The following is a 16,883-nucleotide window of genomic DNA, read 5'->3' as shown; positions in this document are numbered from 1 at the left end:
TTTGGACCTCACAGAGTTCCGAGAGAAGAAAACTGACGTTTTCGTCAAGGGCAGTTCGCAAAACAATGACCGAACCAGGCACGGACGTCTGTCTGTACTGGATTCCAGCTGTCAAAGTGAGGGAGCTCTCCATCCGGGCACCGCTCATTAGCCTTTGCAAACGGCCTCTCATATGTGTGTTCAAATGAGGAGAACTTAATTTTTTAATATGCACCATGAGCGAATACGAATTTTGTAGCCTGTGATACAAGGACTTCAATCAGGTAAACTTTGGACAATGATTTGAATAGGTTATATTTTTACATTTTTCTCATTATTTCATTTAAAAATTAAAAATAAATATACTGAAAAGAATAAAAGGTCTCATAAACTTAATATAAAGAGACAAATATGAAATCATTTCATACACTGAAAGAAGTATAGCCTTAAATTCAATCATGTGCTCACTGAAAGTAGGACAACTATTTGCGTGTTGACTTGGGACAAATATATATTTTTTTAAATATGGGAAATATTCAAAAGTACATTGTTGTTGTATTAGAAAACAGAGAATGTTAAGGGACTGTTAGCTTTTTAGATTTATGACTGGAATCTTCTTATAACATATAAACTATTCTACATTTCACAAAGTTCTATGCCCATTATCAAAATATAGTTAAGTCTGATTTCATGTTCCAAGAGCTTCACATTATGTTCAGTTGTTTTCACAGGTTCTGTCAACCTTTTCGCTGCTACTTAATCCCCTTTTCTAAGCTCTCCCATTGCCACTGGGCTAAAAATCACTAAAAGATTTCCCAGCAGATACAATTATAGAATCTCTGAGAATGCATTCACATCATAGGCTTCCTGATTCATTTCTTGTGTTTTAAATATGAAGAACTCTGTTTTAAGGGTTTTACACATTTCCAATGAAATATTCTGATTTTGCCAAACATTATAGAAAAGCGTTTGTATTGTTTTGCAGGTTTAAAAATATTAAACATTAATTTTATTTAAGGAAGGATAAAAAACAAGAATGGTGTCTTAATACTTTTATCCATGCAAGACCAGGTCTGTTCAGTATGTATCTTTGTATATTCCATTTTTTAAAAGAGAGTTCATATTCTCTTGGTAAATGATAGGCAAATATTCCTCTCGGTTCTCCCTTCTTTCTGACAGAGGGCAGTCAGGCTGGCACTCTGCTCGTCTGCATTCTCAAACTCTCGCAGGAAGGCAGGCAGAGAGCAGAGGCTCCCAGCCCTCTTACAGAGCAGAAATGAATGCATCAAGGCAAGAAACTGGTTTGAGTATCAGCGAGGAGGAAGATATAAAGCCAGCATTCTTGGTCCTTGGAAATTTTATACTAAATTCCAAAAGTAAATCCCTACCTAGAAAGCTTTCTTTTTCAGTTTTAAGGATATGGAACACACACACATCTACTTTTCTAACCTAGAAATTTAGGAGACGGTATGGGGAATCAATTAATCTGATTAAAGGCATAGCAGACATCTGAAAGAGAGCTGGCTAATTGTATGATGACAGGGCCCATCACTCACAAATGATTTGGCCATGCAAACCTCACTTAAATTCTTGATCTTGGTGTCCTCTTCCACAAACGGAAATGGCAATTGATGGCACTAATGGGTTGACAATTCTATTATTTTTTTTACTTCTTATATAAACTGTAATTGTTAACGCATTAGTTTATATAAGAAGTACTCACATTACCTAACGTGACTTTTATTTCATGAATATTCTTGCAGAAAAGAAGATCAAATGCTCTGAGAAATAAAGTGATTTGATCAAATCACACAGTTCTGTAGCTGCTAAGAGTATTCATACCCTTAGTCTTCTCGACTCCAGCTCACATTTTTCTTTACTTTCCTAAGTGAGCATCTTACAGCCAACATTAATACTACCGATAGCAAAATATACTACAACATGAGCTGTGATTCTTTTATATTTGAATTGTGAATAACACATTATTATGAAAACATTAATGAGAAAATGCATATAAAGTACTTAGAACAGTGTTAAAATTAGGATCTTTCCTTCAAGTGATAAAATCATTTTTCTCTTCTGACTGCCGAAAGAGAAAGGCAAGAGGCATTACTTATAGTGACATTGTTGCCTCGTTATCAAAGATGCCATATATACTCATGTAAAAGCTGAGTTTGTCAGCAGTTATGCAGTTTTTGTGGTAAAATCAGGTGGCTCGGCTGATAATAGGCTCAGCTTATACTTGAGTATTTACGGTAACTAGCTTTTATGTGAATTCAGAATACAAGCAAGAGCGTAGCTGTGTTAGAGGTAGGACTAGAATGAAAACCTGGCTCTTCTGATGCTGGATTGAGAAATTTTGTATTGGTATTATTTTTAAAGAAATGTTTGTAAACTAATAAATTATTTCAATATTTGTCTTCAGTATAATGCCTTCAAATATTTAGAGTCAAGAGCTTATTTTTATCGAAGCTCATTAAGATCAGGAATAGGGAAGAGGGTTCGATGTGTGTGCTTTCTCAAGGGATGTGCACCAGGAGCCAGTTCTCCCAGCGCTCTTCTGAGTTTACTGATCCAATAAATGAATGGTTAGGGGTGGGTATCCGCTTTCACAACACAACAGCTGTCCTTACCCAGCTACGTAGATCACCTTCCCAATTGCAAAAATATATAACAGCAGGCTTCTTAGACAATATTAATGCTGGCGATATGAAAAGACACTTGAAACATCTAGTCATTTAAAAGATTAAAGTTTAAGGGAGGAACAAAGAGCTATGATTCCGACCATTTTATACTTGAGCAAATTGCCATTGTAAATTGACCTGGTCTAAGATGAGAGCTACACAAATAATATGTTTTAAAATATTTTAGAACATATATTTTTAAAATGATCAGCACACTTTTCTATTCCTTTAAATTGATTAAAAATGATTTGAGATGAAGTTAGATTAATTTTTATCATAATTAAGGCATTCTTGCTTGAAATCATACGGAGGTAACATGAGTTATCAGAAAACTGCAAAATATAACAGTATTTTTTAAATCAAACCTTATGCTTAGATTTGAGAAACTAGATTTCTCTTCAATGGTTTCATATGAAAACGGTGGCAGTCGGAGCACATGTGCCTGTGACAAAGTACATGTGCATGTACATGTACTCAGCTCACTCATGCCACTCGACATTTTCCACTTTGAGGCACTCTCAAAGGAATCGTGAGATCACGCACACATATTTATAATGAGTGTATTTCAATTATTTGTATGTTCTTACATATATGGGGGGAAAACACCTTACATTCTCCTGATGTCGCATTTAAGTACAGAAGGTAGCTTTAAAAACTCCGTTGTAACTTTGAAGAACCTGGTCTGCATCTGCTCTCCTTGGAACATCTGCTGAAAGATTTTGCATTGAAAAACCCCCATCTTCCTTTTAAAGAATTCTCTCAGGTACTCTAGTACTCTACCACCAGCATTGACTTTGCACTTTCCTTTCTTCATGGGTTGCAGCCTCCTGGTAACTGGCACAGCCCTGCTCTGTCTACCAACTCTTCTGAAGAGCTCTCACCTGCTAGACGTCTCAGACCAGAAACAGAAAAAAGCTTACCCACCAGAAAGAGGTGGAGAGTTTATTCCCAACTAAATTTCAATTGCATTTTGTTTTCATGTGCTTTTTATTAAGTGGAGAGGTTTTCAATAAAAATCCGGTTTCAATGACTCCTGAAAAGGAGGCCATGAATTTGTTAAATACAATTTTCAGCTTGAGGCAAAAGACTGCTTAACATGTGGGCCATCCTGATCCAAAAATAATATGACAGGGAAACCTTTCTAAGTCTACTTTAATCACAAACATGACATTTATTGTCAGCATTCTGAAAAGGGACTATCATTTTCCCATATTACAAAATTGCAAGAGATTCAGGAGAGTTACCAAACATTAGGGACAAGCCTAAATCTATCTTGCCTGAGGCTGCACACGAAAAAAAGACAAAGTAAATCAACAACAACAATGATTTAATACTAATTAGAAAGCCAATGTTCCGTTCCTGTGTCAGAAGCAAGCCCAACGAGAGGACCTGAGTTGTAGAAACAGACCCCATTAGTGGACTAGCACGAAGTGAGAGAGCTACAAACTCTGAGCAGCAAAGGAGGGCCTGGAGGTAGCACATTGCTCAGGTTGATATGGAACAACACACCCTCGAGGAGCCAAATTAAACCAAACTCACTGACATCGAGCTGATTCGGACTCAGCTTATTTTTTAAAAATTTTTAACACTGCTACCAAGTGTATTCCAACTTAGTGGGTTTACATAGTGTTTCCAGAGCTATATTTGTTTGTGGAAACAGCAGCATCTATTTGGTGGATTTAAACCGCCCACCTTGCCTTCGGCAGTCCAAATATTACATGAACTTCTTAGAGGAAGTTTAATTTAAAGGCCATTGTCTCCACGCAGATATTTGAGGGGTCCAAGTGTGTGTGTGGGGGGGGCAGAAGTAAAACTTTATAGCTGAAGTTGTTTCTGAGTTTGATACCGCTCCAATTCTTACTCCCCAGGCCTGGCAGTCATTTATGAGTCACAAGCAAACAGTCATAATTCTGACATTTTGTTAACTAGAAAAATACCAAAGTTCTCCAACTCTTTTCAAGGAGGGACAAGGGCCAGCCTTCTACGTTACCCACTCAAAAACAGCCATGGCATTGAGTCAAGTCCAACTCATAGCTACCTTATGGTACAGGGTAGAACTTCCTTGTGGGTTTGCACGATCATAACTCTTTACAGGTATAGGAAAATGTATAATCTTTCTTCCATGGGGCGATTGGTGATTTCTAACCAACGACCTTGCGGTTAGTAGCCTAATTCCTAACCACTATGCCACCAGGGCCCCTATTTCACTCACAGATTACCCCATTGCATCAGATCCCCCTGGTTACACAATGCTGTATGGGGTTTGGGAGGCTGTAACCTTTCTGGGAGAAGAGACCCTCCACTTTCTCTCAAGAAGCAGCTGGTGGGGTTGAAATGCCAACTTCTGGTTCACAGGCCAATGTTTACCACCAAGATTACAAAAGTAATCACATAAAGTCACGTGCATATAAACATCCATTTTCTGATAACAAAATAACACATTGATGTAACTGAAATGCTTGTCTCTATTCTCCATAGGGACAATAGTTGAGGAAAATGTGGCTTAGCATGCAGCACCTTCTTTGTGGGAGGAGAGGTATACTTTCTCATCAGTACCCATAACAGTTCAGACACAGTCATCATCACCAAAACTCAACCACCAATAGCAGTTCTTCACCTCTACCCCAAACTCTAAAGAACCCTGACCTCCAAATAATTCAAGCGTTTGAGCAACTGCCTGTTTTATTGAGAGGAATCGCGAAGATGCGTTGCTGGGGTCCATAAGTGGAATGCATTTTTTCATATGGGGAAAATATAAATGTTACAAAGAAACATTACTATTAACAGTACTTAATAGTAATAGGATATGGCTTTGTATTGAAAGTACGAACAACAAAAACTCACTGCCACAGAGTTGATGCCAACTCATAGTGATCCTATAAGACAGGGTAGAACTGCCCCTGTGGGTTTCTGAGGTGCTATTCTCAGGAGTAGAAACCCTGTCTTTGTCCCCCAGAATCCTAAAATTCTTGGTAGAATTTCTATGTAGAAAGCAACTTACCAGTAAACTTTAAAAGTTATGTGTTTAACATGTTATGATGTATAGTTAATTTATTGCAACTCCAGAGCCAATTGTCTATTTAAACATATTTTCTCATTAAACTTTTCAATTAACGCTCGTAACAATCCATTATGTTTCATAATGAAGATACTTCCTTTATCAGTGGTGGTCTTCTCACTGAAATTGAAATTTTCTTGCTTAAGATCTCCTGTTCACTAAAGAGTATGTCTTCTTACTGTCGGTTAACAAAGACGACCATCTGACTCATAATCCCAACCCTTCTATGTCCAGCCTTGTGTGTCCAAATTCTTATTATCCTTCATATTCCCTGCTCATATTCTTATGTTTTCACTAAAACATCTCTCATACCTCCTGCTGAAAGGGATGGCTCTATCCCTTGACCTTGTAAAACTTTATTCCTCTGCCCACCCTGAGATGTAGAATTAGAACATTTCGGTTGGGTTGTTCACTCTTTTGCTAAGAACAAGTAAACTAACCATAGTAACTTTAAATGTTTAAACCCGTTTCATCTTTAGCCCTACAAAAAGGTTCCTCAAAATCTTACCAAAAGTTACTTTTCTCACATCTATTTTCCCTGTAATGTACCTCTCTCTTAATTTCCCCTAACTCTTATGTGAGGAAAGAGTCCCTAGCTAAAGAAGACTAAATTTTTCCATAAAACTCTATGCTGGCTCACAACGGGGAATTTGATACGAATTTGAAAATAAATGAAGGGTTGAGAGTAGACCTGTTAATGAGAGGAGATTTCAGAGGCTAGAATGCTCGTTGCTATTTGCTAAATACTAAAGACTGACTCCAAACCCATTGCCCATTGCTTCCTAGCCCGGTGTCGAATGCACGCGCGGGACTATTTTTGATCTTTGTTTCAGCCCAAAAGATCACCTCCTTTTACAATTTCTTTCACAACTTCTAGTTGAAAGCGGTGCATCCTGCATGTCCAATCACAGGCCATTTTCTCCATGAAGTTGCCTTTCCTCCCACCAACTGCAAATTAGCAGCTTGTACTCTGAAGTCCACTGTATTTATTCATAACTCTGAGATCATTATTTGGCCACATATTTTCTTGTACATGTATTATCTAGTACATTTTAAGCATGCGAAGATCAGAATTCATGTTTCCATTCTATTTATAGTGCATAATTTGCAGCAAAATTCCTTTAATATAGCATGCACTTAAATACTTGTGGCTTGCATGCCTAGCAGTATTTTTGCCTTCCATTATTGCCACCAAAACATGGTGAATCTAAATATTATATAAAGCAAACAGCTATACTAGAGCGAATGTCTTATCAAGATAGTATGCTCTGGTTTATAACACTGTTTGTAATATGAAAAACCATTATATATAAAAAATCTTAAAACTTTAAAATCTAATTTCCTCTATCATAGCATGTTCTTATAGGTTAAAAATAGGCTTATTTTAAAAAGTCACTTACTATATTTTTTGGTTAAAAGATTAAAAGGTCCCTTAGAAAACAACCAGATGTTGATGTATTTTAAGTACATCAATTTTCATATTTCACTTTTACATATAATAAATATCCCAAATAAGTGAACAGCTATCACTAATCATCAATGTTGTTATTAACAGAACATAGCTTTCTCTTATAACAAGCACTTGAGCCTCCTCTCTCAGGAATCGTGAAATCACATAATCCTCCCCTGCCTGCTGTCGGCTCCTCCCCGGGCTGTTCACAGACTTGATGCCCGGACGGCCCACTAACCAGCTGTCTTCCAGATGGACTAAATGGGTCCTTGCCTTCTCCTCAGGGAGGGAGTCATCTCTCTCCAAAAGATGAACCTCTTCTTTTGTTAGTTTAGGCCCAAAGCCTCCCTATCTTACTTTATATCATTTCCATCTCCATTGTGTTATTTCTTCACTCCAGAGAAGTTCTGAATTTTTATGTTGCTATTTGCTTTATTTCAGCTCTAACAAGAATGTCCCTAAATCTATGACTATGGAAACATTACTTCCTGTAAAACCTTTAGGAACTGAGTGACTATTAATTGCCGGGCTAAGAATGGCTTTTGAGTCATCAATCTGAGTTAGACGAGTTTGCATTAATCCGGGTCCCCCATGGCATCTTTATGTTCTGATGCCTCAGGAAGGCTCACCCACCCACTCGTCAATATAAACTGAGAACTGTTGAGATGACCATGATCAATGCCAAGCCTGCCCAAAGGACTTCTTTCTAATGTGAGAGTGATCGCTGCTGGTCTCAAGGACTCCATTAGAGTCAAAACACGCCCTCTTATATTATATCAGTATCATCGACAGGGAAAGGGGATGGAGAACTTGAAGAAATGGATTCAATGTTACCTATCAGTATTACACTGAACATGTAAACGCCCTATCTACTCTTCCTAATACAAATATGATCCCACATAAAATATCAACATTTTTGTTGGTAAAAGCATCAATTTAAATAACAAAGCAATTTCAATATGCATAAAATAACAACGGAGGATCTTCTACATAGTGTGAACAGAGCATAAGTTCAACATCTTTCAGCCAGTTCATACTTATTTACATGCCAAGTTTACCAGATACTATGGCAACATTCTGAACTTATCCTTGGATAAAGATTAATATAAATATCACTCTTATCAAGTCAATTCTAAGTCAAAGCAACTCCCTAGTACATAGGAGAACAGCCCCTGTGAATTTCCAAGGCTCTAAGTCTTTATCAGAGCAGAAAACCTCATCTTTCTTCTGTGGAGTTGCTGGTGGGTTTGAACTGCTGACCTTGTGATTAGCAGTTCAACCACAACCCCCTATGGTACTAGGAGTCCGTATATTATTTCTCATCAGTGGACCTAAACTCTTTTTTACCAACAATCGATAGAGATGAGAAGAAGGCATAAAAGTAAGGAAAGAAGAACCATGCTGTACTGTAAGAGATAAATTAATAGCTATTTGTGATAGATGGCAATACAGTTTGCAACACAGCCTCCATGAATAAGTGCACTCACCTCAGTTAAATGAGGATTGGGATTAAAACCACATAAGCTACAGACAGTGGTCTGACACTCAGTGCATGTGTTAAAATTGGCCTTCTCTGGAACGTGCAGCAGCAGTTCAGTGGTGTTGCAAAGAGGGCAGATGGTTGTCGGAAGGCCTTGTTCTGGAGTCTGAGTAGCAGGAGCTGCTGGTGGCTGTAAAGGTTTCCCAGCTCCTGTTTGGCTTACTGGTTTTGAAGACTGTTGAGCTGGTGGCTTTGCTGGACCCAGGTGTTGTGTAGGAGGCTTTGCGGGGCTCGGCTGTTGAGTAGGGGCCTTTGCAGGGACCGGTTGTTGTACTGGGGGCTTTGCAGGGCTTGGTTGTTGAGCAGGAGGCTTTGCTGGGCCCGGCTGTTGAGCAGGAGGCTTTGCTGGGCCCGGCTGTTGAGCAGGAGGCTTTGCTGGGCCCAGCTGTTGAGCAGGAGCCTTTGCTGGGCCCGGCTGTTGAGCAGGCTTTGCTGGGCCCGGCTGTTGAGCAGGAGGCTTTGCTGGGCCTGGCTGTTGTGCAGGGACCTTTGCTGGGCTTGGCTGTTGAGCAGGAGGCTTGGCTGGGCCCGGTTGTTGAGCAGGAGGCTTGGCTGGGCCCGGCTGTTGAGCAGGCTTGGCTGGGCTTGGCTGTTGAGCAGGGGGCTTTCCTATCCCAGCTTGCTGAGCTGTCGTCTTTACAGGACCAGCCTGCTGAGCTGGAGACTGTGGCCCAGGTTGCTGAGCTGGGGGCTTGGGGGTCCCCAGCTGCTGGCCTGGGAACTTGGTTGGCCCTGGCGGCTGAGCTGGAGTCTTTGCAGTCCCGGAGGGCAGACCTGGAGACTTTAGCCCAGGCTGCTGAGACGCAGGTTTCTCTGATCCAGCCTTCTGAGCAGACGCCTTTGTGGTCACTGGTGGCTGAGCTGGAGCCTTCGTTGTCAGAGGTTGGGGAGGGGTCTTCACAGACCCTGGTTGCTGAACTGAGGGCTTTATAGGTCCTGGTTGTGGCACAGGCTGCTGGGCAGACAGCTTCCCAGGGCTTGTTTGCTGAGCAGGAGTCTGAGAGGGGCTTGGCAGTGAGGGTTTAGCTGACCCCCCCTTTACCAGGTCTGACTGTTTCGCCTGTGGCCTGGCTGGATCTCGCTGCAGCGGTGATTTTCCCTGGTCTGCCTGAGGCGTTTGTGCAGGTCCCGGACTTGGTTTTCCTGTTCCTGGGAGTTGTGATTGCACTTTTTCTGGTTGGTGAGAGATCGATTTGGGAGGAGCAGCCTGAGGCAATATGGTCTTCGGAGGCCCTTGCTGCTTAGGAACTGGCTTGGGTGACTGTTGGGATGAAGGTTTGGTGATTCCTTCCGGCTTTCCTTGTTCCTTCTGAGGGACCTTTTGTTTCTTGGCAGTGTCTTCCTGGGATGCATCAGAGTCTGCTATCAAGTCAAAGGGATTGAACTTATTTACAACAGAGGAGACAGCACTTAAAGGGTTAACCTCTGCGAGGAAGCCGGGCATCAAACTAGACTTGTGCTCTTCCTTGAAATCAGTTCTGGACTTGGATTCCTTTAAGCTAATAGCTGAAGGACTCCTTCCAGGCAATTTCTGCTCGGATCTGAAAGTGTCTGTGGTTCTGCTTTTACTGAGACCAGGCTGAGCTGGGCGCCCTGGGTCCGGCGGTCTTCCTGCTTGCTTTGGAGGGTGACTGCTATCCAATTCTTCTTTTCTACAAGAGAGAAAAAAAATGAAAATGATTGAACTTGTCTCAAATAAAAATCATACTCGAAATTAATTAATTTCTTACATCCTCCAAATTAAACCAAAATCAAACCTAGTGCCACTGAGTTGATTCCAACTCATAGATACCTGAAAGAACAGAGAAGAACAGCTACTTCGAGTTTCTGAGACTAGAAATCTTTATGGAAGCAGATAGCCTCATCTTTCTCCAATGAGTAGCTCATAGGTTTGAACCACTAACCTTGTGGTTACCAACCCAACACTTAGCTGACCACAGCAGCATCATGATTCGTTCCTCTCCTTTAAACTAGAGTACACACACACATACATACATCTATATACATTTATGTGTATAGGCATATATTTGAGTGTATATATAATTAAAATCAAATAGTGTACTCTCTACAAAATATCAGAGGAAGTCACTGCCTTATTTTCTTTAAATGGATAAAGACTTCTTCCAAAATGGTGAAATTAAAAAAAAAACTTGCCACTATCAATGTTGAAAAATTAAGATATCTAAGTATATACTACAATAAAAATAATTTATATTAACATATAAGATAATTTGGGCATTTTAATATATTATGCATATTAACTCAATAAATCAATGGAAGGTCATACACTGGCATATATCTTCTTTTAATCACAAATTTAAGGTCAAAGAAAATCAATTTCTAAAAGAATAACAATACTTGAGATATATCCAAATAGCAATGATCTGTATTACAAACTCATTTTCAAAGAGTATTGTAAATTTCTCCAATAAAGGAAATTCTCAAATGAAGCAAATACATAATGATCTCTTTATATAATATTTGATTCATTATTTACTTTTATATTTATATCTTAGTAATATTTTATTATTGATATTATCATTTGAAATTTCCTAATTTGTGAGATTTATTGTATTTTTAAGGCAAATATATGAGGTGGGTTTTTTTAATGGTTTGGAAACATGTTCAATTTTAAAATACTATGGTTAAATGATTAGAATATTTGGTTCTTTTCATAAACATATCTTAGTCTAAATCATCTAATGTGCATCAACTTCTAAAACAATTCATTCTTTGATACACTGGCAACTACTAGGAGCAAACTGTATTAGCATTATATAGGAAATGAGGTTATATTTCTTTTATACAAGTTGAGTTTATTTTTCATGTTAGAAAACATAATTATATTTAATGAAAAGCAGTGCAATAGCAGCAGAAATATGAGATGGTCACAGTCAACTTCCATGGATTCCAATTTAACTTTTTAAGTTTTAACTGGTAGCAGATCAAACCACGCACTCTCAATTTCACCCAACTGGTGCTTTGTCTTCCTCAACGCTCCCTTTCAAGTGTCGAAAAGCCAAAGTCTTTGAAGACTAAGGCAAGCCAAACCCAGGCCATGGTACTTCCAAAATGCCTCGTATGCATGTGAAAGTTGGGCCTTGAGTAAGGAAGATCAAAGGATTGCCACCTTGGGATTACGGTGCTGGTGAAGGTAATGCAAGTGCCATGGACTGCTAAATGGACACGTCTGTCTTGGAAGAAAAATGACTAGAGTGCTCCTTGGAAGCAAACTTTTTCTCAAGTATTTTGGTTATGTTATCAGGACAGTCCAGTCCCTACAGAAGGACATCATGCTTGGTAAAGGAGGGGCAGTGAGAGAGATCTTTGACAAGATGGACTGTCCCAGTGCCTTCCACAAGGGGCGCACCCAGAAGAGCGACTGGGGGGATGACACAGGCAATGTTTGGTTCTGAGTCATTAAGTCAGAGCCTACCGGAAGGCACCCAGCAACGACACGATCCCTTCAGTAGAGAGGTGGAAGGCTCAAGGCAAATTCATTATTAGAAGTAGATTATCTTCAGAGAGATGATCTGTTCAAGATCTTTGTGCTATTCTAGACATGTTCTTTCTTCAATTACACCCCTTCCTCTTAAGCGCATATGCTTCGGGGTTACCTTACACAGGTGTGACTATCCTATAACTAATCATTTAGGCATGTTATTGAATTGACTCCTTTGTACAGAATTGAACAAGCCCACCTTGAAAGAGGAATAGGAAATCTACCTGTCATCTTACTAGATGGTCCTCTTTTATTAAAGTATTACTTTAATCTGTTTTGGTGGCATTATTTTACTTAATCCTGTATTAACTAAAATATAAACAAAAAATAAGCTTCACAAACCCCCAAATTCTGTGACAATAGTAAACATCAAAACTGAACCTAAGTCATGAACACTGGAAATTAAAACCACATGTACTTCCTATAAGTTATGAAACTTCTTCTGGCAGAAAATGACTATGCAAGCATAAAGGCACTCTCATTCAAATTTAGTTTTAGTTATTACACTTATGGAGTTACAGGTAAAATATGGATACCTGGGAATAAAGGACAGAAAGAAACTCATTGAGAAAATCATGTCCGCGTAATACTGTGGGGTAGGGGGGCTGCTGATAAACATGCCTAGGCTAATTGTGGTTGTTGTGCTAAAAGGGAAAATAGTAAAACCCAAGCTGTGTCTTCTGTACTACACTCTGAATTCATAGACGGAGAATCGGTTTCACTCATCTTTGAATCACTACAACCAAATCTAGAATTACGTGACCATTGATGTTTGATTAATGAATAAATAACATTGAGTGAATGATCATAACAGATTTAGGTTTTACTCTAGAATCTACAGTGTAGCACCTAGTCTCAATTAAAGTCTCGACTTATTTTTGCTTCAGATGCTTCGGCATGTCTTCTGAGGTGTAGGTCGATGTAACTGCGCAGGAATGTCACACCCTGAATGCAGCCTGCTGCTGTAGGAAGAGCCACATCTGTGGATAGCTCGACCTAGTTGGGAAGGGCCCACAGGCATGTTAAAGAAAATAACTGAATAGTCAGAATTCTTCTAAAATTCCTACCAATTAGAATTGTTTGGTGAAGCACTTCTCACATGACATAAATATACTTGTACACAGAGTCAATAGAAGTAACAAGATTGCATTTTCCCTGGTGCTGAAACAAATTAAAACTCTGGGAGCATTTCATGTATACCCTGTAGTCTTCTACGTCTAGAGTTTATCTGTTCAAGTTTATTGCTAACTTCCTTTCCCTTTTCTATTTTCACTATCAGATGTCAATTCTTCTCTCGTGGGTTCATGGGGGAGGGGAGGAGAAGTACAGCTGAAAACCATGCAACTGTGAAAACGTAAAAGCAGTTGGAATGACGAAATGATTTCTGAATGCAGCACAACAGGCAAGGACCCAACTTGACAATGCCAAGTCACATAAAGCGTATAATATAAGACACATAAGCAAACTGAGGAGTGTCTATTTTATGCATTATAAGATATGGAGCCTTAGAGATGCTAAAAGACTAATTCAAGGTCATAAAACTAGTTAGTTGGAGAAATATGGTGTATGGACTTCTGGCCACGGGTGAGGGGGTGGAAGTGGGATTTCCACTGCATCACACTGGCTTCTCCATGTGTAACAGGAAATAAATGCGTCAAAATAAATCCTAACCATGAAAAAATTCAATATGTAATCTGTCTGTAGCCTTTGCTTTGCTAATATTAGTATTACAGCTCTATGCTTGCATAATTCCTTCCAATTAAAAAAATTAAATATCCCTGTTGATTTCTAACTGATCCTCGCAATGACTGTTTTAAGAAAGACAAGCATTGCTTGATTTATGTAGAGGCAAGGAAACTGAGGCCCAGCTGTGTTGAGAGGCACATGTAATTTGCCAACTCCATTAATTAAATCAGTAAGCAATGGGTTAAGAGCCTAGGTCTACAGGTGCTTAACCCTTATTTCTTAAAAAACAAAAATCACAAGCTGCATCATACGCAATTCATACCTCTGATTCTCTACAGTGGAGTTCTGGTGGTGCAGTGAGTAAACACTCAACTGCGATGGATCATTAGGAGTTGGCTTCAGTTCAGCATAACAACCTCTTACAATGTCAAATAATTTAAGTAAATTTACTTCAGTCTAAAAATATAAAGTTATTAACCCTATATGTAATAATATCCCCAAACTTATATATTTAGTTTATATTATTCTATCATATGATCATATTATAGAGTTTATTAACCTTTGGGGTTAGTAACTTTCCCCAAACTATGTATCTTTCACAGAAATATTTCAGTAAATATAAGCAGGCTACAAAAATAAAAAAATGCATTGCTCTGTGCATTGAATGATGCTTTCAGCAATACCTGTATAAGGCACAGACTGCCTATTAGTAAGAATTCTACCATAACACAATTATTAATGGAAAGCTATAAAGTATATTACCTGAGACAAATACTGCCTAAAGCAACATAGACTGAAATATCCTGTCATCCTTTGATGAGAAAAACGTTAGGGGTTTAGAAATCAAAGTTCACACTTTTCTTGGCATTTTTAACCAGTATGTAAAACCTGTTGCTTGCACCTTCTGGAAAAAAGAGAAGCTAGCTGGTGGCATTTCTAATAGACTAATACACTTATACCTTATTAGTATCTCATTTAAAAACTAGTGAATATTTAAAACTTAATTCTACATCAATAATGTATCAAATAGAGAAAACAGTACTCATTATATGCTATGCAATTCAAGTAGGAGAGAAAGGCCTTTTAGTACTAGTAATAAAGCTGCATTTATTACTAGAGACGTCCTCAACATAAAGGGACTAGTTTTTAGCACTGGTGGCAGGTTCTTTTAATCATTGTCTTGAAGCGTTACGTCCATGGTGGACTTTACACGTTTAAAATTTTGAGTGAAAAACAGGGCACTCTATGAAGGCACTTTAAAACATTTCTCCTAAAAATACTGAGTACTGTAATAATTTGATATTTATATTCATATAGGATTTCAGGTCAAAATGATTTCTTACTGCAGGAGAGAATGTAAAATCTACACCTATCCATGTCTTTCGACTTTCCAGCACCTCAAAGGAAAATTACAACTTCCCCTTAAATTGATAAAAGGCAGGATTGAATTCAGCACCACGGACAGAAGACTATTTTCTGGGGCTGGGTGCAAAGTTAAAGGGTTTGTTTACAATAATAAATATAGGGCAGGCGCAATGATTATACCCTCTTACTACTCTAATTAGAAAACAACTCACTTAAAGGAATTAGGGGAAGTAGCTAGAAATGAATACTCACGAGTTTATATTACAGATTAGCTCTTAAAATTTCCTGTGCAAGTTGTCATGTGTCTGTCCTTAAAACAATATATTATTAACAATTTTCAGCAAGGATATCCGCACCTTACTCCATAAAGTGAAAGCCACTTTGTCACAGAAGCAGTGATTTTAAAAACCACCACACGCTAACTCAGAAACACATGTACAGCACCTACTAGCCCATGAGCACGCCATCCTTTTAGAGACACAACATATTTCAGGGTCCCTCGTTGAATATAAAAGGAACATACATTCTGTACCTTCTACTAAACAGTACCTGTTCTCTGGTGGTCGGGTGGAGAGGAAGGACAAATCCCCTCTAGGGACCTTAAAGGTACTGTTACAGGAGTAATGGCACTCCAGCCAGAGAGAAAAGGACCTGAAACAGAGGCAGGTAAACACCCAGCCCTAAGCGCTTCCCAACACACCCGTGTTGGATTCATGGAAGACTTCCAGATAAATGAAACACTGGAGGGCGTCTCTCCACGCCAACCTAGAGGGAAAGGTTCCAAAAGGCCAGCAATCACAACCTACAATCACTGTTCTAAAAACGCAGCCCTTGCCTATCCCACCAGAAACTCTACAAAGCCTCATTTTTTTGCCCACCAGCAGGCTGATGAGCTCCCTCTCTCGCCACCCCAGCAGGGAGAATCAAATGAGCGAAGGAGACATAGATGTACGGCCGTGCTGGCACATACGGTACGGGTGGACACATATGTGCCCGCCCGGGGAGCGGTACATATATGCCTGGACATTTGCATCATGCTGCGCGTGCCTGTGCATGGAAGGCGGCTCCGCAGTGGCCGGGGGAACTCTTCCCTTGGGCAGCCCCTGCGCCCTTGACATGACAGCGGCGATCTGTCTCCTCTCCTCGTCGCTCAGCTGGCTCAGATCCGCCTCCATGCCGGCCGGGATCACGGGGTGCAGAGGGCTCCCCGCCCCGCCAGCCCCTCCTCCGGCGGCCGCCGCCGCCGCCAGCCCTTCGGGGAGCCCTTCCCCTTCCAAGCTGGCCTCGTTGCCCATGGCTCAGGGAGGCTCCGGCCGCCGCGCTCCCGCCCAGCGCTGCGTGCCCGTCGGGAAGCCCGCGGCCCGAGGTGCAGCCGGCGCCGGGGTCCACGGCGGGCGTGCAGGCGGCCGCGTCCCCGAGATTGGGGCCGGGCACCGTCCCGGGAATGCCAGGCGGGATTTAGTGCCGCTCGCAGGTGACAGCCGCGGCCGGCGCCTCCTCCATGTTGGACAGCTTGAGGCGACCTTTGCAGAAGACGCCTCCCGATGCCGCCTCCGCGCCGCGAGCCGCGAGAAGCCGCTGTGAGCACTGCCAGCCGGGCGCCGTCGGCCCCTCCCACC

At 40.4% G+C, this 16,883-nt stretch overlaps 1 protein-coding gene across 1 annotated transcript in view; it reads right to left on the bottom strand.

The window, feature by feature from the left end:
- PCLO (piccolo presynaptic cytomatrix protein) overlaps positions 1–16,559 on the bottom strand; it is a 367,625-nt gene extending 351,066 nt beyond the window's left edge. The window contains exons 1-3 of the mRNA XM_075557645.1: positions 16,312–16,559; positions 9,361–10,363; positions 8,659–9,273 (exon numbers count right to left, since the gene is read on the bottom strand). Coding sequence (XP_075413760.1) covers positions 8,659–9,273; positions 9,361–10,363; positions 16,312–16,559 — 1,866 coding nt within the window. The remainder of the gene's footprint in view (positions 1–8,658; positions 9,274–9,360; positions 10,364–16,311) is intronic.
- Positions 16,560–16,883: the final 324 nt, after the last annotated feature.

Source organism: Tenrec ecaudatus, chromosome 9 (assembly GCF_050624435.1).
Source record: "Tenrec ecaudatus isolate mTenEca1 chromosome 9, mTenEca1.hap1, whole genome shotgun sequence".
Lineage (NCBI taxonomy): Eukaryota > Metazoa > Chordata > Mammalia > Afrosoricida > Tenrecidae > Tenrec > Tenrec ecaudatus.
The sequence above is the reverse complement of the archived record's forward strand: the minus strand, read 5'-3'. Positions and strand labels throughout refer to the sequence as shown.